General features: G+C 53.0%; 4 protein-coding genes across 10 annotated transcripts; 2 read left to right on the forward strand and 2 right to left on the reverse strand.

The window, feature by feature from the left end:
* Window positions 1–2,829: 2,829 nt before the first annotated feature.
* On the forward strand, window positions 2,830–4,190 carry C25H1orf232 (chromosome 25 C1orf232 homolog). The gene is made up of 4 exons (XM_010723381.4): window positions 2,830–3,293; window positions 3,369–3,455; window positions 3,546–3,631; window positions 3,818–4,190. Exons 1-4 carry the CDS (start codon window positions 3,207–3,209, stop codon window positions 4,077–4,079), a joined length of 522 nt encoding a protein of 173 aa, XP_010721683.2. The 5' UTR covers window positions 2,830–3,206; the 3' UTR covers window positions 4,080–4,190.
* Window positions 4,191–4,391: 201 nt separating this feature from the next.
* Window positions 4,392–20,141, reverse strand: FAM110D (family with sequence similarity 110 member D). 4 transcript variants are annotated; one of them, XM_085208627.1, is made up of 2 exons: window positions 20,045–20,141; window positions 4,392–5,952 (listed from the first exon to the last, which is right to left on the reverse strand). In XM_085208627.1, exon 2 carries the CDS (start codon window positions 5,879–5,881, stop codon window positions 4,844–4,846), a length of 1,038 nt encoding a protein of 345 aa, XP_085064753.1. In that variant the 5' UTR covers window positions 5,882–5,952; window positions 20,045–20,141; the 3' UTR covers window positions 4,392–4,843. The 4 variants fall into 4 exon arrangements, with proteins under 4 accessions (XP_085064753.1, XP_085064754.1, XP_010721686.1 ...); XM_085208628.1 differs by lacking the exon at window positions 20,045–20,141 and adding an exon at window positions 18,655–18,799; XM_010723384.3 differs by lacking the exon at window positions 20,045–20,141 and adding an exon at window positions 7,519–8,706.
* PDIK1L (PDLIM1 interacting kinase 1 like) lies at window positions 12,900–20,209 on the reverse strand. Of its 3 annotated transcripts, none has more exons than XM_085208630.1 (3): window positions 20,045–20,140; window positions 18,655–18,956; window positions 12,900–16,004 (listed from the first exon to the last, which is right to left on the reverse strand). In XM_085208630.1, exons 2-3 carry the CDS (start codon window positions 18,937–18,939, stop codon window positions 15,264–15,266), a joined length of 1,026 nt encoding a protein of 341 aa, XP_085064756.1. In that variant the 5' UTR covers window positions 18,940–18,956; window positions 20,045–20,140; the 3' UTR covers window positions 12,900–15,263. The 3 variants fall into 3 exon arrangements, with proteins under 3 accessions (XP_085064756.1, XP_085064755.1, XP_010721684.3); XM_085208629.1 differs by having other exon boundaries at window positions 18,655–19,785; XM_010723382.3 differs by lacking the exon at window positions 18,655–18,956 and having other exon boundaries at window positions 20,045–20,209.
* Window positions 20,210–22,743: 2,534 nt separating this feature from the next.
* On the forward strand, window positions 22,744–25,875 carry TRIM63 (tripartite motif containing 63). Of its 2 annotated transcripts, none has more exons than XM_010723380.4 (9): window positions 22,744–22,963; window positions 23,054–23,223; window positions 24,178–24,343; window positions 24,608–24,703; window positions 24,805–25,038; window positions 25,164–25,186; window positions 25,301–25,425; window positions 25,514–25,585; window positions 25,697–25,875. In XM_010723380.4, exons 1-9 carry the CDS (start codon window positions 22,805–22,807, stop codon window positions 25,705–25,707), a joined length of 1,056 nt encoding a protein of 351 aa, XP_010721682.1. In that variant the 5' UTR covers window positions 22,744–22,804; the 3' UTR covers window positions 25,708–25,875. The 2 variants fall into 2 exon arrangements, with proteins under 2 accessions (XP_010721682.1, XP_003212587.1); XM_003212539.5 differs by having other exon boundaries at window positions 22,747–22,963; window positions 24,175–24,343.
* The last annotated feature ends 621 nt before the right edge of the window (window positions 25,876–26,496 follow it).

Consider the following 26,496-nt stretch of genomic DNA (forward strand, 5'->3'; position numbering starts at 1 on the left):
CGTCTGCTGCATCCTTCAGAAGATGTCCCAGAGCAGTGAGACCTTTAGGACTGACCCTGCTGTCCTCGGCAGGACTGTGGGGTCTTTTCTCAGCCCCTCCTGTGCTGCAGGGCTCCATCCAGTGCCACGTGTGGTGGGGACGTTCCCCTTGAGCAGGGTCCAGCAGGAGCTGTGGTTCCTTTGGGTGCACAGGGATGAGTGCGATGACAAGAGGTGCCTCGGGGTTGAGTGCTGGCTTGATGTCTCTGCTTCCCGAATTCTGATTATGGGGATGTGCCCTGAAATCTGGAAAGAAACCTCTTTCTACCACTGCCTTCTCCTTGTGAGTTTTCTCAGGAAACTGCTTCCGGGTTTCAAGAGTTTCCATTGCTGCCCAAGGTGCAAAGGAGATTAGATCTCAATTCTGAATGTTTTCACTTCTCTCTTCCCACAGTTATGTCACCCTTAATATTTCTTTTCCCTTACACCTGCTGCAATCAAGATCTCCTACATATATATATTTGAAAGTAATCCTTTATTTCCCTAAGTAGCTCTTGCTATCAGCCCTAGCAGTAGTGCCCATAATTACTTTCTTCCTAGTAGTTGGTTGGACACTCTGGCTAATGTGGATATGCTGATAAAATAAATACACCCATAAATGTCAGGTGATTGCATTGAAAGTGAATCGTATGAAAGGTCAGGCAGTGATTTCCTCCACGGGGGCAGTTGACTCATTTTCTGCCATTTGTTGTGGTGTGCAGATCTCTGCACAATCCAGTTATCAGGAGCTCTCATGCAGGACATGCCCACACCACACACCTGGCTGCCTGCTGACCCACATCAGGTCGTGCTGTGGTACCAAAGCTGTTTTCAGATGGCTGTGGTCAAGTTGTCCCTTTGCCACCCTGATGCCAGCTTATCTGGAACAGTGCTTCTTCCATTGCTGTCTCCACTTATAAAATAGAGCTGGCTGAAGGATGGACCTGAAGCGGACTGGGCTGCAATATTCAGCTCCAGGTGTAGGAATTTTACCCTTCTCTGTTTGAAATTTGGGCTTTTTTTTTTTTTTTTTTTTTTTTTTTTTTTCAGCAGGAATCACACTGGGTTGGGAGAGAGAACTGCACAGTGTGAGAGCTGTGGGCAGCAGTGTGTTGTGAACCCAGAAATGTCACTGGGAGCTTTCAGGGGGGGCTGCTCTCCAACTGCAGACTGATCCATCATCCATGATGGGGTTCAGCTGTGTGTGATGTGCTCAGTGGGCTGAGTAATAACGCACCTCCTTGTTCAGCTGGAAACCTACCCATCTGCTCTGCCCTTCATCTGCCATAGGACAGTGTGGGAGAGCAGTGACTCCCCCTGCAGACCTGCATAGCACCTCATATTGAGCCTGGAGCTCTCCACGATGCCCCTGTGCTGCCATTAGGGAGAAGTGGGGTAGCAATCTGCACCAGAGTACTACCAAAGGACAGATAACTGTCCAGCATTTAGCATTATCTCAGGTCTAATCCACACTGCATATAATAGTGGGAAGCAGGCCACAGAATGATAAAATACCACAACAACCATAAAACCCACAAACAGTTCCTGCTGTGGTCGGTGATTAAAAAATAAATAAATCCAAATGACTATCTGAAGTATAAAGCCATCTAAAATTTATCTCCAGAGCTCTGAGCCTCAGTGAGTCCATCATTAACGGCGTTACGCAGGGCGCTGTGTGTGGGCTTGGTGGAGCTTCTTCCCAAGAGGAACATAAAGTGAGAAATAATTTTCACAACCTCAATTTAGCAGCACCTTAAGCTGTCTGTTGACTGAATTGCCTAGGAGGATTTGGAGGCAGGGAGAGCAGTGCTTTTTGCAGGGGAACAGTAAATTCACACAGCTGAGACAGGCTGCAGTGCCTGATGTCGCTGGGAGAAAAAATCGTAATGAGTGGTTAAGATTATCTGCTACCTGCATGTTTATTAGCAGCAATTATATGGTGTTGGTGTTACAAATTGCTGCTGAAAGATGTTAGCGAACGGAAAGCCCTCAGTTTAATTGAAAGTGCGTTTTAAATTTGATTACTTCTGGCTCTGTGTTATGATATCAATGACCTGCATGAGAAAATCGCTTCCCCAGAGGGACGGCGCTGGCAGATCTGTGTGCAGATGGAGCTTCATCCCCTGGGAGGAGCGGAGGTCTCTGATGCACAGCACCAAGGGGAGGTCAGGAGGATCAGCCAAGCATTTTTCCTAGTCCCAGAAGACAACATTTTGCAAATTCCTTCACCAAAAGATCTAAAGGATCTCAGGGCTTGTTGGCAATGTGGTGAAAAGGACGGGTTTTGTGGAGGGAAGGTAACTTCACAGCCTCCAACAAATGTTCACTGTGCATCCACCAATGCGTATTTTCTGAAATACAAATAAGGTTTTTCATTGTGTGCAGCATCTTTTGTTTCCAAGATAAGCATGTAATTAACTGAAAGATGATGCAAAGGGAAGCTCATCTACCGCATTTCCATCTTGCAGCCTTCGGCAATCCATTAATGAAGTCTAATTACGATGTCAAAAGTTCTAGCCCAGTGACTAACTGACTTTGGAGATGCAAGAGCTCTTGTGTTGTTTTAAGCCAGGAGACGTGAGAAAGGAGGAAAAGGAACTGTTAATTAGTTTAGCTGCTGCTCGGGAGCGTGATGGGACAGCGGCTCTTAACGCAGCGGCGCGGGGTGCGGAGCAACGCCTGCAGTGCCGCATTTCGGCCAGCAGGTGGCAGCAGCGCGGCGCCGGGGCGGACACACAATCGTCCGGCGTCGCTCCTCTCTGCCGTTGCGATAGCAGGTCCGCCCGGTCGTACTGCGCATGCGCTGGAGTAGCGGAAGTTGTGTCCGCTTCAACGCGGCCGGCGTGCGGCGCTGAGCGCTGCTCGGCTCCTGCGGTTCCTTCATGGACACGAAACGGGCAGAAAAACGCACCCACCGCAGACGGTGGCACTACAGAGTGCTGCCCGACTGTGCTCGGCCGTTCCCCAGGGCCGTCCCGATGTGCGCGCTGGGCACCGGGAGCGGGTTTGGGGCGAACCAAGCCCTCCCCCGCCCGCTGCTGTTCCCCCAGCACGACCCGGGCTCAGGTTCCCCTTTGTGCACGGAGCGCGGCCCCTGAAACTTTCATGAGGGCATCGGATCGCCGACGAGAGCCGCCCCATCTCCCCGCCTGCCGCTGCGCATCGCCTCCGTCCCGCAGCCCCGCGCCATGACCCAGGGCATCTGGGGGCTCTACAAAGCCAGGGTGCTGCAGACCCTGGGGGGGGCACGGGCTGACGGTGCGCTGCAGGAGGAGGTAATGGGGGGGGGGGTACGGCTGATTACAGCCCCCTGTCCTCCTCCTGCTCTCACTTGGTTGGGTTCGTTGCAGGGAGATCCTTCCGAGCTGATGGAGGCAGCGGAGCCCCCCGCGCTGATGGAGGAGGGATCCGGCCCTGTGTCCCAGCTGGCACGGAAGGTGAGGATTGCGGCTGTGGGTGCTGCTGGGATCGGGAGTCCCAAAAACTCCCAGTGAGCCCCGTTGAGTCGCACTGTGCTTCCTCTCCAGGTCCAGGGGGGCTGGCGGACGCTCTCATCTCTCTTCACCCGCGAGGATGAGCACCAGCTGCTCAACCCAGAGCCCTGCGCCGACCAGTAAGTTATGTCTTAAGGAGGGAGGGGGGCTCCCATAGCCTAGATTTTGCCCTGGGCTCTGCATCCCCATGTTCCCCCATCAGCTATGATCCCAGTCCCTGGACCAGGGGATCCCAGATATGCCCCAGCACTGAAGCCGGTTCAGGAGTCCCTGTGTTCACGTCCCCTCCCCTGCTCTCCCTTTAGCCCCCTGGCTGCCGTGCCAGCTGAGCTGCCTCCCACCCAGAAAGCAGCCGGCTTTTGGGATCTCTTCGCTACCAAGTGGCAGCAAACATCGACACCGGACAAGGAGGTGGCCCCGCCAGAGCTGGGTGAGAGTCCCACAGAGCCACCAGGAGATGAGGGCCCCAGCGACCTGCGGGAGCCGGAGGAAGGGGCCTTCAAATGGGGTTTCCTGGCCAGCAAGCTGGCTGAAATCCGGAATAAAAATGCTTCCAAGGGCAACTAGAAGAGGCGGTGCCAACGTGGCCCTGCGGCAGCGCCAGCCAGTGATGCTGTGATGGGCCCTGGCAATGTGGAGGTGTTGGCACTAAAGACCCCACGGCGCCCTTCTCCCTGAGCATGTGTGGTGCTTTCTTTGCCTTTCTCTCCTAGAACAGCCCTGTCACCTGTGGAGCCCCATTCCATCCCCAAGGCTGCAGAGCTGCCCCAAGGGGTTGAAATCTTCCAGAGGGATGGGAGGGGGCTTGCCACCCCAGTCCTCAAAGCATTCCCCCATCCACTCAGGCACTGTTGGAAGAAACCACAGATGCAGCCATGCTAGAAGAAAACCATAGGTTTGTTTATTAGAGTCCTGCTCCCATCCTAGCAGCCTCTTTCCAATCGAGGCTGATGAAGAGAAGGCTACCATTCTAGACCACAACCAGAAACAGAGAAGACCAAGAGGTAGGGGCCCAGCAAGGAACAGCAGCCTTCCAGCCACCACAGCTGAGGCTGGACTCACCCAAAGAAGGTCCCTGGGCACCCCACCACACTCGGCCGTGCACCCACACCTCAAAAAGCAGCTATTGGTGGGCTGCATATCCAAGGGATAAAGCAGTTGTCCCTTCTGTGGGCAGACCTTGTCTCTGCTCAGGGTAGACTTGGTGTCCCTGCTGGCCTGCAAGCAGCACCGTAGTGTCGGGGTGCTGCCAGTCCCCAAACCACATCCAGCAAGAGCAAGGGGCCATATCATCCACCTAGACCCACACACGGCTGGCTGGGTGCTTCCTTTCAGACTGTGGATTCCTTGGCGGCCGCCCAAGCTCGCTGGCAGCCATAGAGCCATTTGATGACACGGGCATTGCGCTCCACCACCGAAATGGCGGAGCAGAGCCGTGTGTCCGGCTCCTCCTCACCTGGCCCCACGTCCTCCCCGCTGCATCCCGAAGCCTGGCTGGGCTCCCACTCACAGGAGCTGTGGAGCCGTGCTGAGGCAGCATCCCACCCCGCTGGCACAAACCGTTCCTTCCCCAGCCCTTCCACCATGGCCCGGTCCAGCCCACAGTAATTGAAGAACCGCTCCTTCTCCGAAAGCGGCAGGGACGGGCGCAGGCCAAGTGCCGGTTTGCTGGGGCCAGGGGAGGCGGGGGGCTGGGCCAGGCTGGGGGCTTGGGGGGTCTGCGGCACGGGGCTGTCAGGCATTGGGACGATGCTGCTGCTGCTGCCGGCATCCGGCGTCTGCACATCTTCTGCTTGCTCCATGGACGCCCACAGCATGGGGCTCTCGGAGGATTTATCCGACCCTTGGGCCGGGGGAGAGCTGGGAGGTTTGTCCCTGAGCGGCCCCTGGAAGAGGCGTCGCACCAGCCCGTAGCCCTTGGTGTTCTCCTTGTTGATCGCTGGGCAGTCCCGCTTCTGGCGGTAAATGACGAGCGAGTCGGGTCTCAGCAGACGCCTGCCGCCACCTCCCCTCCGCGGCACGGGGGACGAAGGACCGGGCAGCACCTTGCGGCCGCCTTCACAGCTCAGATCCGAGCCGTGGCAGAACTCGTGGCGCTGCTGCAGGGCGAGAAGTCGCCGGCCGCGGGGCGAGCAGCAGGGCGAGCAGCCTCGCAGTGCCGGCTCCTGTCGGCTGTTGATGACCTGCTGCGATTTGACGTATTTCACTTTGTCTGCTTCCAGCCGCTCCACGGCGCTGGGTGTGCGGCCGCCGCCGCCCCCCCCCAGCTGCTCCCGCAGATACTCGGGACCCCGGTTCAGCAAACGCAGCGGGGAGACGCCGCGGCCAGAAGTGCAGACGGCTCGGGGGGTGCTGCCGAGTGGGACCATCGCCTGCCGGCCAACCCTGTGTGGGATGGGGACCCCAAAGCTGCGCTCGGCTTCTGCGCTCAGCTGCTGTCCTGGGAGGAGAGAGGAGCGGTGGGGTTAGCGGTGAGGATAGGGTTGGAACCAGAGATGAGTTTGAAACCAAGGGTGAGGTTGGTACCAGGGATGTGGCACCACGAGCAGAAGGACCGGGAGCGACGTAGAGCCGTGCAGGGGGACAGGACTGGCCCCTGTCTGCAGAGGAGGTGCCCTGCAAACCGGGGCAGGAACAATCACGGGCAGGAAGAGAGAAGCACCAGGCATCCGCCGGCTTCATCAAGATCCCAAGAGCAGCTTCGTACAGGAAATTTACTGGAGCCATTGCTTTATCTTTACGAGCCCGGGGACAGCAGAACAAAGACGGTTTGGGGAAGCCAGTTTGCTTCCCCAGCCCTCCCTCCCCTTGTGCCAGCAGTGGGGCCCTTTTGGCTGCTGGGGTTTCCGTGCTGTGCGGGGCATCGTGGCTCCTCATGGTGCTGGTCTGGGCCGGGCTCCCGGCTCTGTTTCCCTTTCAGGAAAAGAAAACAAAGGAGCTCCGGGAAGGTTTATTTTAAGCAGAGGCTGTTTGGTCGGCACCACAACTCTGCTGGGGGCTCATCCTGTGCTGTCCTGTCCTTCTGCAGCAAGGGGTCCCTAAGCCAGGCTCTGGGATAATCGATTCCTCTCCTATCACCACTTATTGGGGAGTGTCAAGGAGCAAAAAACAGCCCTTGCTCAGCTTTAACCAAGCACCCATGCAGGGACAGTGGGGGACAATGTTGGGACCAAGCAACGCACAGCAATGGGGCCATAAATTGAATAGCAGAGGTGGCTGTAAATGCCCAGAGCAGATGGTGCTCCTGAGCAAAAGAGGCCCAAATGGCCCTGAAAAGCCACTTCTGGGGTGATGATGGGGATAGAGAGACCACAGCTATCCAGAGAGCAGACAGCACAGGGGCCTTCTGCCTCCGCACACAGCCCAAGGGCTTCAGCAGTGCATCCACCCCCATTTTACAGATGGCAAACTGAGGCACTGAGTTTTTCAGATCCTGTACTCCTAAGGGGCAAACTCCCACATCTCCATGGGTTTCAAGAGCTCTGCAGTGCTTCCATGGATGCTGCCCTCAGAACATGATCGTGTCACCCCCCGGGCTGCAGTGTCTCCATGCCCCCAGCCCAGCCCCAGGACCCATATGTCCCAGCTGTGTCCCCATGCTGGGGCTGCTCGTGCTCACCTGGGCCTGTGCAGGGTGCTGGTTGGTCTCCTCTGCTCCTGTTTCCTCCAGCAGCCAGCAGCAAACTGAGCCCAGAGCTGCAGGAGCCTCATATAGAGAGGGAGGAAGAGCCACCCCATTAACCCCTGCCAGCCCAGCCCCATCGGCACATCCTGCTCTGTGCCAGCACTCAGACCTCAATCCCTGCAACCTTTACACCCCAGACTTCCCCTCAGCCACGGGCTCCATCTCCCCGCTCTTCTTACGGGATCACAGCCAGGATGCTGGCTCTGGGACAGGCTCCCCTCCATCCCTTGAGGCCATAGCAGCATTGTCTGCCTCCTCCCAGAGGAGCCCGCTGTCTGACCCCACACACACCAGGTGCATCAGGAACAGAGCAATGATTACCTGGCACTGCAATTCCCTTCCTCAGGGTCCTGCCTAAGCCCACAGGAATAGGGCAAAGCAAAGTCCTTCCAGTACCTTCTGTCAGCGGTGAAAGGGTCAAAGTGAGCTCAGATCCAGGCAGGTTCCTGCCTCCCCTTCCCCGGGAAGGGCTGTAAATTGCAGGAAGCCACAGGGACCAGAGCCAACCCAGGGGTTATTTTTACCTCTGCCCTCTTTCCTTCCTGGAGGGCTGAGTGTCCTTTCCGGCCCCAGCCCACCTCCACTCCCAGCACCCCAAAATGTGGGCAGACTCCCTGGAGTTGGCACTGCAGAGCCCAAGAGAGGCCTCAGCTCCTCACATCCCTCCATGCTGAATGGGAGTGGGGTGCAGCCCAGGCTGCAGCCACATGACTGCTACCTGCAGGGAACCAGCAGGCTCTAGAGGGAACAAAGATATGACATTTGGCACGGGAATCGTAGGTTCTGTTTCTGAAAGGGAAAAGAGGCAGTACTGAGCCCTGCCCATCCCCGTGGAAGCTCCATGGCATCCTGCACACCCTGGATGTGCAGGCATTGCAGCCAGAGTTGTACCCCAGTGCTGGGGATCCAGGAGCTGAGGCCATAGCAACATCCCATGCACCAGGGCCTGTCCAAGCTCTGCTGGCACAAGCCAAACCCCACTGAAAGTGATGCAGGACCAATCCGAGGAGGAGGACCCCACTGTGCAGCACTCATTCCCCACGCAGGATGCAGCCAAAGCAAAGCAAAGCAAAGCAATGCTCCAGAGAAAGATGAGGAAAAGGACAGGGGGAAGAGGCTGAGAAACCCATGGCAGGGCTGGGATCTGCTGCCCTCTCACACAGAGCACAGATTGCCACGTGGGGGAGGAGCAGACCCTATTGTTAATGCCAGGCAACAGCAATCACTGTTTCTCAAAACACGTTTATTTTGTGAGCTGGAACCCAGCCTGCCGTTCCGGTAAGGACAGCCATGAGTAGAGCAGCCTTCAGTTCACCTTTGTGTGGCGGATGTGGATGTTCCTGTGAGGCACTTCCAGCAGGCGCCTGCAACTTCCCCTGCCCTGGGAAAGGGGTGGACAGACAGACACAGACAGACAGACAGGCTGCACTGGGGGGGGGGGAGGGCACATATAGCTCATACTGCCTGCTGAACTGTTAAAATCCCAACAACCCCAACTCCTTTGAGGATACAAAAGGGGATGGTTTGAGGGGCCCGTCCTGGCACTGGGATGCTGGGCAGCTCCTGCTTCCCTGGGTGAGGCAATGAAGCTTTGTCACTTCAGCTAAAGTGGTTTACCCCATCCATCAGCCTCTAACAAATGTACCAGAGTCATACAGATGCTCAAAGTCTCGTTATTTAATTAAGGCTGTTTTTCTTACAGCTCCAACGCTGACTGTGGTTACATGAAGGCTTCAGGTTTGGATCTGCTCGTGGGGTGCTTCCAGCCCTCGTGATGGGAGAGAAGAATTTGAGGAAGTCCTCAAAGGTCAAACAGCCGGGCGCACTGCTCCTCCTCCAAAGTGATTTTTCAGATCACATCCAGCTCTGATTAAACAGCTTCACTCCCAGCATGACCTCCTCTCTCCTGGCGACAGATAATTGCATGCCCCACCTTGTAAAGGAGATCACATGCTCCCATGCTCGGCTCTGATCCACCCCAGAGGAGCAGCAGGAGCAGCCCAGGAGGAGGCTGAGGCTGTCTGTGGTCAATTGATGCCGAAGGGAGGATGGGCTGACTTCCAGAGGGGGAATTTGGCATGGCTAGCAGAGCTCACAGCCCGTTCCTGCAAGGGGGAAGAAGTGCTGTTTGTGTAGTCATTAAGACATTGACCTATTGCCCCTGCATGCCCCAAGCAAAGCTGTGGGCTCCAGAGACTCCTGGGGGCAGGGTCTGACCCCCAGAAAAGGCCCCATGTGTCCCAACAGCCCAACATGCACCAGGATATTAGGAAAAGCAGAAGGAGTAACAGCCCAATCTGTGGAATATTGCATTAAGTGATAAATAAGTGGAGCTGAATAATTTTCACTTCTCAGGAGTTCAGTCTGCCCCTGGGAGAGTGATCAGGACTGAACGTGCCCCTCAGTCACCTTTCCAGATGCATTTCTCCTTCGAAAATCACTAACACTGGGTGACCAGGTGCAGACGTGACTGTAAAACTGATAATGTTACCATCTGTTGCTACTTGTCGGCTTACTTTCCCAACCCACAAAAGCCCTTTCTGGTCCGAGGCCACGTAAATGCCATGGGCAGGAGAGCAGCTGAAGTGAGCTGGCAGGCTCAGGGCAGTACAGCTGCACGCCAAGGGCCCGGGATGCATGGGCTTTTACTGGGGAGCGAGCAGGAGTGGAAGATCTGCTACACTAACTTAAAAATATCAAGGGCTCAAATGGACATCAAATGGGCATCAATAAATCTGAAACCAACACCTAAGCTAAGGCAGCCACCCACAAGCTTTTGCAAGCAGAAACCGGAGAGCAGTTGGGCGCAGAAGAAAGACCCTGAGCTTCACACAGACCTTGGTGCCCTACGGATGAACCTTTGGAACAGTCGGCCTGGATGAATTCTGGACTGTGTGTCTGGGAAGTAAAAAAGCTATTGGGAGAGGTGGGAGGAGCTGCTGTGATGGAAGGCCTCCCCAGAGTGTGGCTGTGATGAACTACAAGGGACCCACAAACATTGTTATGTTGCGTGGTTTCATTTCAAATCCCAGAGGCTACAGAGGCCTCAGTGCACCACGTGCAATTCTCCCTCTGCCCACTTTAAAAAATGCAAAGCAAGTCAGCCATGTCCTCCAACACCCCACCCCAGCATACTTTACCTGGCTAAAATGCTCGAGAGGAGTAAGCTGTGTGTGGGAGGCACTGCAGGGAGGCAGCCTTCCTCCTCCTCTTCCTCCTCCTCGCCCAGTCTCACAGCAGATGCAGCTCCAACTCACCACCTGCAGCTCCAGTTTGCCACCTGCCAGCTCAGCCTGTAGGTCAGACTGCACATCCCTGGGCAGCACCATCTGCTCCTCACCAACCACAGCCCTTCTGCAACTGCTTGGTGCTTCAGGCACCCAGGTAAACCTGGAAACTCATCTGGGAACAGTGACTTAAAGGAGAGTATCACTTGGGCCATGGTTCCTCTTGCAGTGATGCAGTGGGTTGCTGGCTGATCTTTTGGGTCGCTCAGCTTCTCCACGCTTCCCCTGTTCTGCTTATAGATGCAAAGCATCTGAGACTGCCTCAAATACTTTGAGACCCAGTGATCAGAGAGAAGCAGCAGTTTGTTCCAGTACTTCCACCTCCTGCCCCTCTCCATATGTGGGGCAGGCACTCCGGACAGTTTGTGACATTTGATATGAGTCCCTCTTCCCTAACGGTGTGTAAGAATAGCCAGCACTTTGCATAGACTGCTCCTCAGACCCTGACCAAAAAGGAAACGAAACTCAGCGCTGCCCAAGCTGCCCTGCTAACTACACTGCAATCCTTTAACGACCTCTTCTTGGGACACTGCTGCTTGGATTTACAGCACAGGCCCCAGTAAGGACTGAAAGCACAGTGATACCATAAAGGATTCACAAGCCGCGGGTACAGCAAGGCAGAGAGTAAAAGTCATGTTTGGGCTATCCACAGTCCAAAGTGCACCTGAGCACGTCTGCTCAGTGAGACATTGCACAAGAGAGAGAAAAAAAAAAAGTAATTTTGAAATGCAGGCATCCTTCCAAGGGGCAGGACCTAAACACAAGCACAGAGCAACACCTGCCATCGCAACGCAGCTCGAGCAGCAGCTGCGATTGGGTGGCTCTGAAGAAAGCTCTGTTTAAAAGAACACAAAGCAAAAAATACAAACAAGAGGAGTTTCACAACCTCAGCACGGCAGAGCAGGGATCTCACAGCCAAGCCTTGCCTGAGGAAACAGGACAGACAACCTGCAGGAAGATAAAGCAGAGCTCTTTATTGGAGCTGGGATGCAGCCTTACACATCCTACCTGTCGTGGGGCATTTCTACACATTATTTTTCCATGTGCTGGGTGCATTTCAAGTGTGTAGGTTTTGTTTTCTTCATTTTATGGAAGAAGAATTCAGTTTTCATCTGTGTTCAAAATCACTGCTCTTAAACTTAAATCGGAAAGGCAATTTTCTCCTTTAATTCAGGTGCTTAATTATCCTTTGACTGAAAAGAATCACAGTTTCAACCCCTTTCTTTTTTGCAATGACTGCACTGACATACAGATCTAAGCACCCAGCTCTCAGCCAGATGGGGATCTGCCTATGTGCAGCACCAGGATATGCAGGAAACAACAAACTATGCAAGTTCACTGACACCCAACGAACAGCTGGGTCTGTGTTTGCTGGTGGGACAACAAACAGAGCAACAAGTAATTTATAGTGCTCCCAGTTTGGGCTATTCCCTCTCCCAGCCTGCACAACAATCCTTTGCTTTGGAGCACTCTTAATTAAAACATGCAAGTGACTTTAGACTCTTGTGCCATGTATAAGTAATGGCGTTTCCTCACCTTAATTTCTAAGGTTTCCCAGGGCATGTGAAACCAGCGGGTCACCATCACCTCCCCAGCCTTCAGGGCACCATTTACATCTGGTTCAGCCCCAGGAGCACACCGGCAGCCCAGCAACTCCAAAGAAGCCAGGCTACATCATACAGCATTCAGACACTGGAGGGAAACGTGCAGGAGGATGCTTAACAGGCTGTGCTCAGCCCTCTGCATGGGAGATCCCAATTTGTTAGAGGAGGGGGCAGCAGGGCTCACCCACCAGCAACAACCAGAGGCTTCTAGGTGAAATCTTCCCATTCCAGCACATGGAGACTCCCTGCAAGGGAAGGCTGGCTGCAGAGGGAAGAGCATCAGAGCCCTGGAAAGCAGCAGCATCTGGTTCACAGCCCCAAAAATCCAGTAAGACCAGTAACAGCAGACAGAGCCTGCCAGAGATTTCCATACAGTCCAGGATGGTACTTGCTACGCTTGTAGCAACAGCTCCCAGCCCATGCAGGATGTAAGAATACTGCTGTGCCTTTAATCCCATCTTTGAAAGTGAAGCAGCGTGCCCAGAGGAGCAGTGCTTTGATTCTTAAGAGGCTCAGGTGGAGCAGAGATCCATGAGGCCACAGCTCCAAAAGCCAGCTACTTTCAAAGCCAGCACGGCCCTGCTCTGTCAGAGCAGTACATTCCACACCAGTGGAAGCTCTGCACTGCCTCTGCCAGCCAACCCAGCAGCTTTTACGAGCTAAAATCACTTACAGTGTGCGACCGTGATGAACTGCTACAGCTTACTGCTATTCTAGCAAAGCAAATAAACCATCCTAAAGCTTGGCTGAGAGTGAGATGGCTGTGCCAACTGAAGGGAAAGGAAAGCACTTCTCAGTAAAGTTCAAAAGCTTCATTGAAATTCAGATTTTATTAAAAAAAAAAAAAACAAAAAACCATGAACTTAATAAGTTACACAATCTCTCAATTATAAATCCTGCATAAAATATATTTTACAATTTTTAAAGAAAGATTTTGAAAAACGTTTTATGAGTGCTGAAGAGTATCTTGACTTTGTGTCATGCTGGTGAACAATTCTGTAGCTGCTACAAGTTTGATTTATCATAAGGCTTTGTTTTAAAGACCTCACCAACAAACAGAACACACACCTCAAGAACTACCACTCCTGATGAACCAAGGACATGCCCAGTGTCACCCACCAGCTAAGCACCATGAGAGGGACTTCAGGTTCCCCCACCCTTTAAAGTGGCAATCAGTGCAAACAAGTGCTGTGGGAGTCAAAAAATATTTTTTCGTGCCATTCATTAGCACCCAACTCCGTGGTGCAGCTCGGCAGCACGCTCAGTGTTCAACCTTTGAAGTGCTTGAGGAGAATCAGAGACTTGCAGAGGACTGACTTAAAGGTAAGTGCTATTGTTCTGTAGTTTAATGCTGTAAGATTAACACAGTTGATTCTGTCTTTTGGGTGGGCAGGTGAGAGGAAGGAGCTAATGTATTTCCAAAACCTCTCAAGTTTAACGTGGAAGATGATACGTCCTCTTAGAACTTCACAAAATCCTCACTGGATGACTGGTGCTGGGATGGAAGTACTGTAAAAGTGCTGGTACAGACAGCAAGAGAACTGTTCTCCTCCTGTCGATAACAAGCTGAGCCCTCACTTGTAATGTGCCCAGTTAAAACATGAGAGCGAGCAGATCTCCACTTCCAGAGCACGAGAGGTGCATCTCTGCTTGTCATCCACTACCCCAGACAGGTTCCAAGTCCTGCCTTATAGCCTGAACTCCCTGCAGGGACAGCAGCACAACGTTGTTGTCACTCAGCTCCATCCCCACCAATTGATGCTCCCAAAGGTGCTCTGCTGCACTCAGCTGATGGAGTTCCTTCTGTGATATCTTCTGAACGTTAAACATTGCTTTGTTTCAAGGCAGCAATGCTTGTCTGAGCATCCCTGTTTAGGTGAGCTGCCTTACACAAAGTGTTGCAAAGTGACAAGAATTAAGGCCTAGTGACTCCAGGTTTGCTGCCACCAGGTCAGAGCAACAGCTCAAAACTGCTGCTGCAGCCTGTACAGCCACAGACTTCTGATAGCGTTAGAACCCTTTGCTTCTGGAGGAACAAGCAGTTATTCTGCCTGCACTGCTTATTCACACAGGAGAATGTGTGTGTTCCATGAGACAGTCACCCCTTTTTCTCCTCATTGCTCCCAGGTGACAGTAAGCATCTAAAAGGAAAAGCTCATGCCCAGTAACATCCAATCCAGCTGTGCTGGAACCATAACTGAGTGCTCTTAAATCCACTGCTTCAGTGCTGCTGGATTCCCTCACCAGGCGTTCACATTCTCATGATAGAAGCTCGCAGTACTCTCCTAAGTACTCAGTTTGCTGCTGGACTACAGGTAGAAGAGCAGTGAGCACGTTGTGAAACTGTAGATTAGTGGATTAATAAAGTATTTGATTAGTAGGAGAAAGCAAAATTGAATGATTAATGACCTCACCAACATGCTAGCACCCAGCTGCACACACCTGGCATTGGACTCCCTCAGTGCTGAGCTCCTTGAGCTGTGAGCGCAAAGCTTGGCCACCTCAGCACTCTGAGAGCTGCTGACACACTTGCATTGTATTTTTTGCTCACAAAGTCAAGTCTCAGACCCTACCTTTAACATTAGATAAAAATAAATAATAAAGTTATCCCGGACCAGAGAAGGAATGATTCTCATCCATCTTCTTCACCCTGTTTTCTAGCAGAACCCAAACATTCAGACCCACAGCAAATAATTTAGGAAAAGTGTCATTTCCTCATGGAATGCAACACACTCACAGGCATACGCTCTCGGTCACTCATATGCATAAATATATACACAATTAACTTTACAAACCTGAAGATTTGCACTACCAGCATGCAAATCTCTTCTTCCAGGAGAGTTCCTAATACTGATATAGGAAACTGGAATGTATTAAATACTCTGCGATCTGGCTGGAAATCAAGTCTCAGCTCTTAGGATGTCCCACTGCCAACGTACACAAATGAACATCGTCACATCTTAAGACTTAACACATAACATCCTGGAAACAAACACAAAGCATCTCTAACACAACTGCCAACTCACATTCTTATAACGTATGGAACTCAAACAAGATTCCATCAAAAGAAACTACACCCTGCAGGTCTGAGATCGGGCTCGTTTCTTTACTGCCATTAAGTTGCACCATCTGCTGGGCAAGGAGCAGCTCTTCCAAGAGACGACCGCTCTGCAGCTCACGTGTCCCAGCTGCTGTCTTTAAAAGCTATGTTGACTAATCGCAGCTCTAGTTCAAAAGCATCAGGACGGTCCTGCGGGTTGGCAGCCAGCATTTCCTTAATCAACTGTTTCATCTGTGCATTCATGGATTTTTTCTTTACAGGGATGAGCAGTTCCATCTTAGGGTTTTCTAGCAGTGCCTCTCCAACAGGCACAATTGCTGACCCCTGCTTGACGTAACTACCCAGGAGTTCTTTCTTTGTCTCTGTGTCTATGAATGTGATTCTTTCTAGCATTGCCCAGATTATGATCCCCAGTGCAAAAATGTCTGCTTTGGCAGTGTAGTGTCCTTCCCAGACTTCGGGGGCCATATAGAAGTCAGTCCCACACGCAGTTGATAGAAAACACTTATTTACGTTGACTGGTTCCTCAGGATTCTGTCCTGAAGCTGAACATACCTTACTCAGCCCAAAGTCAGCTACTTTCAGCGTGGGCTCCAAGTCACTGGCATCCATCCTGCTCTGCGATATCAGAATATTGTCAGGTTTGAGATCACGATGAATAATCTGATTTTTGTGCAGGAAAGCCAGTGCACTGCTGAGCTGAAGCATGAAACTGGTGTTGGTCTTGCGGTTAGGTTTTCGAGACAACAGATACTCATTCATATCTCCTCCATCACAGAAATCCATTACAAACCAAAGGTAATAAGCGCTTCTGGGATCAAAGACTATTTCTCCTTTTAATGAGGTCTCTACAAGCTGCAATAAGGAAAAGAAGTGTCACAACTACCTGATGACCACAAAAATATCAAGATATGATGGAAAAAAAAAAAAAAAAGCATAAGTTTTGGATCTTCCTCTCAACAACCCAGAGAGTAAGGAACTGCAACTGGTAAAAATAAAAGTTCATGTAAAACTTCCGATTTAAAAAAAAAAACAAAACACAATGTATTTGCCAGCCTCGTTATTTTGGTGTGTGTGTGAAGCATATCAACCTCACTCTCCTCCCCAGAAGCCAGAGCCAGCCCCAGATAACAGCTTTTTGAAGGCTATCAAGCAGTCGTTGCACTCCCATCTGTTTCAGCTGGACAGTGTCCCACCCATTTTGCTAATTCCAAGTACAAACACAGCCTCAACCAGGAACCCCTGCACAGCACCACAGGGCTGTGTTTGTCCTCTGCTCATGAGGCAGCCTCACCACATGTTTTTAGAGCCTGCCCTCCATCCCTTACACGTGAATGCATTCTAACAAGTGTTAGCACAGGATCTCTTAGCTCAGGAGAATGCTAATCCATAGGCACAGCTCAACAGCTGCTGCAAGCAACACCTTTCTCACCACAGCACACTAGCTATTTTCTAGAACATAAGCAGAGAATAACTCCAGCAGCTAGTTCCAATGGCCTCTTTGTACAATGTGCAACATACACCAGCAATTATGCTTGCTCTCTCTGTTCACACAGCTACAAATTTGTCTTTTCAGCTGCTCTGAGGTGGCTCTTCGCATACTCTGGAATGTAAGACTTGCTATTATTTCTGTTAGCAGTAAACCAGTGCTTACTAAAGCAGATGCAGCCTTTACAGGCCTTTAAAAGTTAATACAGCTATTAATACATAGAGACACATATTAAAATACTTTGTAAAAAATGAGGGTTTTTTTTCCCTATCCATGAGCAAAATTAGTTATAACTAGTTATAAAATATAACTACATTTAATTGTGAGCACAGTTAGTACTCAAACCAACTTAAGAGCAATTCTGTGTTAGAACTTCAACTGCATATTCAGGTATTTGCAGGCAATAACAGCAAAATGGGAACCGCAGCACAGGAGGGAACAACTCCAACACGCAGCTCTTCCCTCCACTCAGCCTCACTGGAGCTGTACTTGGGCCTCAGTTCAAAGCATCAGGATGACAGAATTCACCTCCAGATCTGGGACTGCAGCACAAGGAAACCACACCAGCTCAGAGCTCGCTACATGAGCTTGGCTCAGCTGACAGCAGTTACAGCACCTGCCCTGAAGCACTGCAGGAGACACCAACAGCCCTTCCCAGGCCTCCTCACACCGCACCAGTTCAGCTCAGTAAAGCAATATCACCTGGAGTGGGCAGAAGAGAGGGCAAGCCAAGGGAGATGTGGGTTTCTCTCTTTCAGCGCACGCTATCATCAAGTGATCTCTGTGCTCAGCTCTGCCCTTTGCTCTTCTCTGCTCTTTGAAGCAGGAAAACAACTTGCAGCACTTGTGCCCCAAACACGGGCAAGGTCTGCACGCTGCACTGCTTGAAAAACCTGGCACTGCAGCAACCTGGAAGCTCTTCTTCACTCACAGTCCTACCCTGCAGCCTCCCTCACACCCCTCTTTTTTTCCCCCCAAACTGCTCCCTGTACAGCTGTATGCAAGTCTCATGCAGTATCTTACAGCTCCACCAACAAGATAAGGTACTACTTTTTCCCCCATGTGAGCTGACCAGTATTATTTTACCCTAATCCCTTCGTGGCAACATGCCAGTAACGATGACTGAGCTGCAGCATGTTGACAAAGGCAAGAACCCTTTCTCAGGCTCACAGAGCACCCAGCACAACAGGATCAGAACAGCTGTGAAGTGTTGGCAAATGAGTGCTCACTCACAAAAGGTTCAATGTCAGCCATGCAAGAATGACAACAATAAAAACTGAAATGATAGAAGCCGATCAGGGATAACACAGCAAATATTTAGCAGGCCACTGACTTTTTAACATCAGAGAGACAAATGTCTGCCAGGGGATGATTTATAGCAGACTCCTAGCAAGCTCACATGAGCTTTTAGGTCCTTCCAGAGCTACGTATGTTTCAGAAATACTTGCCTTCCAACTTCTAGGCAATTCAATTTACAACAGCCCCACATAAGAGATAGCAATATTTATTTACTCTTCTATTCCTCCACATACCATACATTTACTTCTCTTTGAAGTTATCTACCCAAAAAAGAAATTAAACCAGCTCACTGAGCTTTCTTAATCGATTACTACTTCTGGGAGGGTTAAACGTTGGCTTACTATATCAAGACAGCCCCTTCCCCTTCCAAAGGCATCTGATATGAAATTCTTCAGAGCTCTGCCTCAAGACATCAGTACTGCTCACTAACCCTGCAGCAGGACTCACCAAGAGCCTGCACCTCCCTCATGCCTTATCTGTGGTGTTTCCCCAACTTAGCAAAGCAAGTCCTGGAGCCTTTAGAATGGCATGGCTTCAAATTAAAAGACGCAGGTGATTGTTCAATAGATATTCTCTTTTAAAGACATAAAATAAAGCAAACGATACCCTCTCCTACCTAAGCATACCTCAAGAAAACCATCTTAGCTACCCACCTCCTTCCCTCCCAGCTGCACATCCACATAAGCACTTCCACCCCATTACCTCAGCTTCATGTACCTGTAAATAAAGGGAGGAACTGGAACCATGTGACATCTTCTGCACCATGTCATCTTTCTGCAAGATGCACTCCTCCAGGTGAATGACGTTGGGATGCTGGCTCTTGATACTGCTAAGTGCCCAGAACTCACGCAGAGCTAGTTCCACGTTCTCTGGAGCATGGCACCGAATCTTTTTCACTGCCACCCGTGCAGAGGTCTTCCTGACGACTGCTTCGTACACCACACCATAACTGCCACGACCAACCTCCCGTATTAGATCGTACTTAGGCTGGCTACTCACCATCTTCAAGATCAAAGGTTCTGGGGAAGGGGGAAAAACCCACAGAACTATAACTTATGAACAAGAACTGAGCTGTGTTTTCCCCCATATGGCCTGGAGTGGCAATGCCAGCTGCACCAACACCCTGTGGTGAGCAGGGCTGTCCCTGAGCATCGCACTGAACGCAATGCTGTGCTGGAATTACTTCAGAAGTCACTCCGGAAGCTTGCAGCCATGCTAAAGGCTGGCTAATTCCTCATTTGGGTGGGACTATATGATTTCAAACACAGCTCAGCGTTCAAGAAGGCAACAATTCAAACCTAGAATTGCACTGCGCTGAGGCAGGGCTATCCCATATCCTGCTGCTCCTTTCTCTCAGTGTCTTTTGGGAATTTCTATGCAAATAACAGGACTGTTTCATGCTCTCCATCCACACCCGGGCTATCAGAGAACTTCTAGCTGAAACCTGCGGTTGAGGAGTAACAGAATGAAACAGAGCTGACTTTTAAGATGACCGCATAGGTAAAGATTTGCGTTATAATTTCGCAACTATTTTTTTTTCCTTGAGAGATGAAAGAGGACGTTTCACTGATCTTTTAAAACCACTATGACTTCCCAACTAAACTCCTACAGTCACAAAAAAAAAAAAAAAAATCAAAAAGAAAAACTGGCAGCAGCAGCAGAACCCAACAGACTTCCAAGTCACTCGATAGGATAAAAGCCGGGGCGATGCTCTGTGAGGAAAACAACGCACACGGCTGGAGGTGAGGAGGAAGGGCCGCCCCGCACAGCGCCCGGCTCCGTCACACACGGAGGATCGCATCAGAGTTATTAGCGGGGAGCTCGTAAATGATTCCAGCGCGGTAGGAACTATTTGTTCGGAAAATAAAAAAAATAATAAAGAAAAAAAGAGAGAGAGAAAGAGAGAAAGACAGGCATCGTCAGTGCGACGGCATCGCGCGCACTCCAAGCTCCGGCGAACCTCGAGGCCTCGCTCGGCCCTGAGGCGGCACCTGGACCCGTCGCGGCGCTCCCACAGCGGCGCTCTGTTCCCGCCCGCCCCCTCAGCGCCCGGCCGCTCTGTGACGCGCGGCGGAACCGCGCAGCGCCCACCACGGCCCCGCGTTACCTCAGCACCAACGCCGCGCCGCCGCCGCCCGGCCGCCATCATAGGGACCGACCCCCGCGACCACACCCCCTTCCGCCAGGCCGCCTCCTGATTGGTTGCGGGGTGGAGGAGGGGCGGGGAGAAGAGAGTGATGAGCGTGCGCACGCGCATGCGCACAGCGCTCGTAGCCGGCGGCGCTGTGGCTGTTTGCACCGCGTTTGTTGTTGCGTGCGTTTGTTTGCTTCCGTTTGTTTGTTTGCTTCCGTTTGTTTGTTTGCTTCCGTTTTTTTGTTTGTTTGCTTCCATTTGTTTGCTTCTTTGCTTCCATTTGTTTGTTTGTCTGCTTGCTTCCAATTGTTTGCTTCCGTTCGCCTTCTAACAGCGCTGTGTCCGTTGGCCGTTGCAGCTTTGCAAGGACTCTCCTCGTTTCCCCACGTGTGCATGTACGTATTTGTCTGTTTCTGTGTTTATCTGTTTCTTCTTTGCTTGGGGTGGGACAACACCCAGCACTCCCCTGCTGCGCTTCTGCTGTGTGTCTGCACAGCAGCTTTGCAACGACAGCCCTTTTATTCATTTACCTCTGTGTTTAATTACCCTCTCTCACCTATTTATTCACTTAGCCGTTTGTTTACCTATCCCTCTATTTACCCATCTATTTCTTTATCCATTTATTCACCTGCCCGTTCGGTGGCAGCTCGGAGATGCTCCGCTGTCCTCAATGGCAGCAGGGAGCAGACGGTTGCTGTGTGTGCAGTGCTGAGCGCCCCGCCTTGGTTTGGCAGCCGTGCCTGCGTTGCTCGGAGCCAACTGGGGGCTGAGGAGGGCCGGGAAACCGATTGGGACTTTACAGCCCATCCTCTCGTGGGAATCCCCTTCACGGAGTCCAGCACTGATGAGTTCAGCAGGCGGGGCCAGCACTGGGACAGGTGTGCATCCGGTGGTCACCCCCCCCCCCAATTCTCCCCCGTGTGCTCTCAATGTACAAACCTCCCTGGAAGGGCTCCCAGTGCCAAAACGGGGACAATTTTGCAAGATGTGCTTGGCCGGCCTCGGCGAGGTCACTTGGTTGACATGTGAGAGCCTTCCTGGAAGGAGCGTCTGGAATAACCACAGGCTGCCCCTCCCCGGGGGGTGCATCTGTGGCAAAGTCACAGAATCACAGAATGACCCGGGTGGAAGGGACCTCAAGGATGATGAATCTCCAACCCCCTGCCACATGCAGGGCCACCAACCTCCACCTTTAACACCAGCCCAGGCTGCCCAGGGCCCCATCCAACCTGGCCTTGAACACCTCCAGGGATGGATGGGGCATCCACAGCCTCTCTGGGCAGCTGTTCCAGCACCTCACCACTCTCTCTGTAAAGAACTTCCCCCTGACATCCAACCTCAATCTTCCCTCCCTCCACTTCAAACCATTTCCCCTTGTCCTGCTGTTATCTCCCCTTTCCAAGAGTTGATTCCCCTCCTGTCTGTAGGCTCCCTTTAGGTACTGAAGGCTGCACTGAGGTCACCCGCAGCCTTCTTTTCTCCAGGCTGAACAAGCCCAGCTCCCTCAGCCTGTCTTCGTAGGGGAGCTACCTAAAATCAGAGCCCCTGCAACATGCAGCCATGGGCCTTTGTCCATGTGCACAAGTGTAATCATACAGCTGTGTGCCCACGTGTCCACGTAGTTGTGTACCCCATGTGCCCATGCATCTCTGTACCTTTGCAGCCTGTGTGCTCATGCACCCAAGTTACACATGTAACCTCATACTCATGTACTCCTGTACCCGCCTGTTCATGCATCCATGTATCTGTGCACTCATGCACTCATGTATCTGTGCACCCATGTACCTGTGCACTCCTACACCCCTCTAGACAGATAGCTGTGCATCCTTGTTCCCGTGTACCTATGCATCTATGCCTCTGTGTGTCCATAACTCTGTGCACCCACCACCCACATACCCCAGCATCTCACCACCCGTCCCTTTGAACACTTGCAGCACCTCCTGCCCATAGGCTCTGTGGGGAACAGAGCATCCACTTCACCCCACCCGTCCCGTGACCCACAGCAGAGGTGTTATAATTATCCTCTTCCCTGCAGCTGCCAATATTTACAGGTCTCCCTGTGCACCGGTGCTGTGATTTGGAAGAACACCCTGTTTACTGGTGTGCCAGCTGACAGCCGGGCAATGTGATCGGGGCTGCTCCCAGCGGGGGCAGTCTGGAGGGGCCACGCTCCTGTTTTCCTGATGATGTTTCTGGGTCAGGTTTTGCAAACAAGCGCGGGGCACGGCCGGGCAGGCGGGCTGTACAGCGTGGTGCTGCTGTCCTTGGTGACCTCCTTGCAGGCTGCTACATGGATTTTTGGGGTGGAGAGAAGCGTGAGGAGGGGAGGCTGCATGCACCAAGCGCACCTGCTGCATCCCCCAGGAGCCGCGGTTCAGCTAAAAAGCCATCAGCCGCCCTGCAGGTGCTTTGCACCCACAAGTGGTTGCATTTTGGGGGGTTTAAAGGGCAATGCTCCATGCAAACCTCCAGCCTGGCGCTTCCTCGTCCCGAGTCCACACAGCACCGACCCCCCCAGGTCCCCCCGTGTCCCCCAGCAGGGCCATACGGACAGCATGTCCCCAGCTTGTTTACTGCGGCCGCGCGCCTTGCTTGTCACCACCATGTGACAGGTGATGCCTTCAGACACTCGAGCCAGCTCCACGTGACTGCTGGGCGATGGATAAAAGCTGAGCGAGGGGCTCCGGCAGCAGAACTGGGGTTGCTCTGAGGAGGAGCAGTAGTACCGTACCGATGGATTTCCAGCCCAGCATCCTGCGCGATGGCAGCCCCATGGAGAGCCTGGAGAAACAGCTGCTGTGCCCCATCTGCCTGGAGATGTTCAGCAAGCCTGTGGTGATCCTGCCCTGCCAGCACAACCTCTGCCGCAAGTGTGCCAACGACATCTTCCAGGTGAGATGAGGACCCCCCTGGACGTTGCCCTGCTCCAGGATGCTCTGCGGGGGCACCTGGGGACACTCCGATGTCCCTGTCCCCCTCCAGGCTGCCAATCCGTACTGGCAGAGTCGAGGCAGCAGCATCATTTCGGGGGGCCGGTTCCGCTGCCCTACGTGCCGCCACGAGGTCCTGCTGGATCGCCACGGTGTCTACGGGCTGCAGAGGAACCTGCTGGTGGAGAACATCATCGACATCTACAAGCAGGAGTTCTCCAGGTTGGTCCCAAGGGGACACAGGGACTGCCACGTCATGTTGTTTTGGGCGAGAAACTGAGGGGGCTGGCTTGGTGCTCCCCCCCCACCTGTCCCTAACCCAAATCTCCAGCTCACAATTGAGATCTCCATTCTCAACTCAAATCTTTACCCTCAACCCAAATCTCCATCTCCCAGCCCAAACCTCCCTCCCATTCTGGTCTGCAGTTGCTCCCTGGGGACAGGGGGACCGTAGGGGGGTGGCAGAAGAACAAATCCTGCCCCCAACCTGGCACCATGCAGCTTTGCTTTAAGTTGAAGATAAGGGGTGTGAGGGACAAATCCAGGCTCTGCCTGTGACAGCAGGGAGTGATAAGGGACAGGGGGACAGCCTGAGGAGTCTGATGGCATTGCTCAGTGGCAGAGGCGCAGCAGGAGGGGGAAAGACAGGGGGGTTAAGGTTTTTAAAGGACCCAGACATGGGTTTGTCTCCCCATTCTCCTGCCCCACTGTAAATATTGTTCCAGCACCATGGGAACAGGGATGGAAGGCACGTGGCAGGTGGCTGCAGCCCCCGGGGGGGAGCTGGCGAAACCCCCAGTAGTGACTCAATGGCTGTCACCCCCCTGAGCTCCCTGGAGCCCCTGCCTGGGTCACACGTTGGATGATAATAATAAATGCCAGCAGCACTCAGCTAAAATTAGGAGCTTGTGCAGCATCCCTGGAGCGTGGCCCCAACTGCTGCCATGGCTGATGACACACTGCTGCAAACTGGGCTTACTGGGCATGCGGGGGGATGGGAGCCAGGATCCGGTTATGGGGCAGTAGTTCTGCATTGGTGGGGAGGTCACTGCTGTGGGGATGTCACCATGGTGGGAATGTCACCGCGATGGGGATATCAATACGGTGGGGTATCAATATGGTGGGGATGTCATCATGCTGGGGATGTCATCATGGCCGGGCTGCTCTCTCCAGCAGGCCGCTCAAGAAGGGGGAGCACCCCATGTGCAAGGAGCACGAGGATGAGAGGATCAACATCTACTGCGTCACCTGCGAGGTCCCCACCTGCTCCATGTGCAAAGTCTTCGGTGCTCACAAGGACTGCGAAGTGGCCCCTCTACAGAGTATCTTCCAGGGCCAGAAGGTGCCACGGGGGGAACATGGGGCCACGGTGGGGCATGGCCAGACCTGGGCGATGTGCTGAGCTAGGGTGGCTGCAAATAGCATTGGGATGCCTCATGGGGTATTAATAGGCAGCGGGCTGACTTTGACCAGGAGACAGCTCTATATTTAGTGTGACGCCCCCCCTCTCAGCCTGTGGGATGGGGGATGGACCGTGATATTCTGGCAGCACCCATCCCTGCCCTGCAGGGGTTAAAGCTGCTTCTGTCCATCTGTCCCTGACCAGAGCGAGCTGAACAACTGCATTTCCATGCTAGTGGCGGGGAACGACCGCATCCAGACCATCATCTCCCAGCTGGAGGATTCCTGTCGCAGCACTGAGGTGAGGGACAGGGAAACGTGGCCCCCAAAACCAAGTGCTGGGGGAGCCAGCCCCTGAGCAGAGGACACAGGAGCTGGAAGGACACAGCTTTGTCCCCACAGGAGAACAGCGAGGCGGCCAAGCAGGAGCTCTGTGCACGTTTTGATGCGTTTGCAGCGCTGCTGGAGGAGAAGAAGACGGAGCTGCTGGGACGCATCACCCGTGAGCAGGAGGACAAGACAGGTTTTGTGCAGGGCCTCATCCACAAGTACAAGGAGCAGCTGGAGAAGTCCAGCCGGCTGGTAGAGACGGCCATCCAGGCCATGGAGGAGACCGGCGGGGCCGCCTTCCTCATGGTGAGACCCTCAACCCCTAAAGCCCTCGCTTCCTATAGGGAACCCCTTGTGCCACGTCCTGGTGGCACAGGGACATGCTGGCTGCTGCTGCTCTGACACCCTCACCTTTCCTTTTACTCCCACAGAACGCCAAGCAGCTCATTAAAACGTAAGTGCCCAAACTGGGGGAAGCTGGGGGATCTCCATCCCCTGCCAGATGTGGGCTGTATGGCTCTGCTCTACGCTCGGGGCTGTGGGACCAACGCTGTGCTCCCTCCCCCAGGATTGTGGAGGCTTCCAAAGGTGGCAGGCTGGAGAAGATTGAGCAAGGCTATGAGAACATGGACGCCTTCACAGTCAGTCTTGAGCACCTCGCCGATGCCGTCCGCGCCCTGGACTTTGAGCCAGGTAATCCCACCCCAAAAACCCCTCTGGGACCTGGAAATGAGGGTCCTTCAGCAGCTGCACCTCACTGACATCTGGTGCCCATTTGCAGATGAGGAGGATGAGTTCTATGAGGAGGTGGAAGAAGATACAGGAGACACAGAACCCGAAAGGGTGGTGGCAGGTAGGGCCATCCCTCTCTGTACCAGCATCAGCAGCATCACGGTGGAACCTCCACAGACAGGGGATGATGGAGGGCTGATGAAGTCCCACTCACTGCCCTCTCCCTCTGCAGCCCCCCAGTAGGACGCAGGATGTCCAGGACAGAACCTGGGGACACGCTGACGGGGCCAGCCATCCAGCTCCAGTACAGGACACTTTTCTATACGGGTGCCAAGAGGACTATTCCGCACATTTTATATGTTCCTTGTTTTGTATATAATTGTAATGGAGTTGTGTATTTTGTACAGAAAACCGGTGCTCTGGCTTTTTTTTCCCCCTCACCTCTCATTTTCTCACTCGTCCCTGTGATGGGTTTGGGGATGTGGGAGGGTTCCCTGGTGTGGGACCAGAGCCAAATTCTCAGCCTAATTAACACCTCCGGTGGCACTGGCAGCCCATGCTGGCCACACTCCCGGGATGTGACAGGTCAGCACCCGGCAAGATTTATCCCAGTGCTTACCCAGCCTCAAGGACATGGGGTGATGGTGCTCCAGACTCTGCCAGCCCCAAAAGGGGACAGCATGGAGCTGAGCTCACATGGGTCCAAAATCACGGCACAGTTGGGTTCTCCTGTACCAACATAAACCCAGCTCAGGGTTGAGAGTAAACTGAGGCAGTGCTGAAAGCAGTGCTCGGTGCTGTGCTGTGACTGCAGTCAGCCCCACCGCAATCAGTGCTGCCCCTGGGGGCAATGGGGGGCGGCTGCTGCTATGGGGGTGTCCAACCACAGACCCCAGGCGAGATCCACCTGCCCAGCTGGATTTAAACTGGGGGGGAGGGGGGTTCCCATGGTGAGAAGGGAGTGCACGGGGGGGGGTCAATGCAGCCCTGTCCTTGAGGGGTGCAGCCACATCCTGCATGTGGCTTATGATG

The sequence above is a fragment of the Meleagris gallopavo genome, chromosome 25 (genome assembly GCF_905368555.1).
Source record: "Meleagris gallopavo chromosome 25, MGAL_WU_HG_1.1, whole genome shotgun sequence".
Classification (NCBI taxonomy): Eukaryota; Metazoa; Chordata; class Aves; order Galliformes; family Phasianidae; genus Meleagris; species Meleagris gallopavo.

Bases quoted from the DNA above. Each gene is read 5' to 3' on its own strand.
- FAM110D (XM_085208627.1), bottom strand. From the start codon at position 5,881: ATGGTCCCACTCGGCAGCACCCCCCGAGCCGTCTGCACTTCTGGCCGC.
- TRIM63 (XM_003212539.5), top strand. From the start codon at position 22,805: ATGGATTTCCAGCCCAGCATCCTGCGCGATGGCAGCCCCATGGAGAGC. The intron at 23,224-24,174 runs GTTGGTCCCAAG...TGCTCTCTCCAG, and splicing joins TACAAGCAGGAGTTCTCCAG to CAGGCCGCTCAAGAAGGGGG. The intron at 25,426-25,513 runs GTAATCCCACCC...GCCCATTTGCAG, and splicing joins CGCCCTGGACTTTGAGCCAG to ATGAGGAGGATGAGTTCTAT.
- C25H1orf232 (XM_010723381.4), top strand. From the start codon at position 3,207: ATGACCCAGGGCATCTGGGGGCTCTACAAAGCCAGGGTGCTGCAGACC. The intron at 3,294-3,368 runs GTAATGGGGGGG...GGTTCGTTGCAG, and splicing joins ACGGTGCGCTGCAGGAGGAG to GGAGATCCTTCCGAGCTGAT. The intron at 3,632-3,817 runs GTAAGTTATGTC...CTCTCCCTTTAG, and splicing joins CCAGAGCCCTGCGCCGACCA to CCCCCTGGCTGCCGTGCCAG.
- PDIK1L (XM_085208630.1), bottom strand. From the start codon at position 18,939: ATGGTGAGTAGCCAGCCTAAGTACGATCTAATACGGGAGGTTGGTCGT. The intron at 16,005-18,654 runs GTACATGAAGCT...TCCTTATTGCAG, and splicing joins GTTCCTCCCTTTATTTACAG to CTTGTAGAGACCTCATTAAA.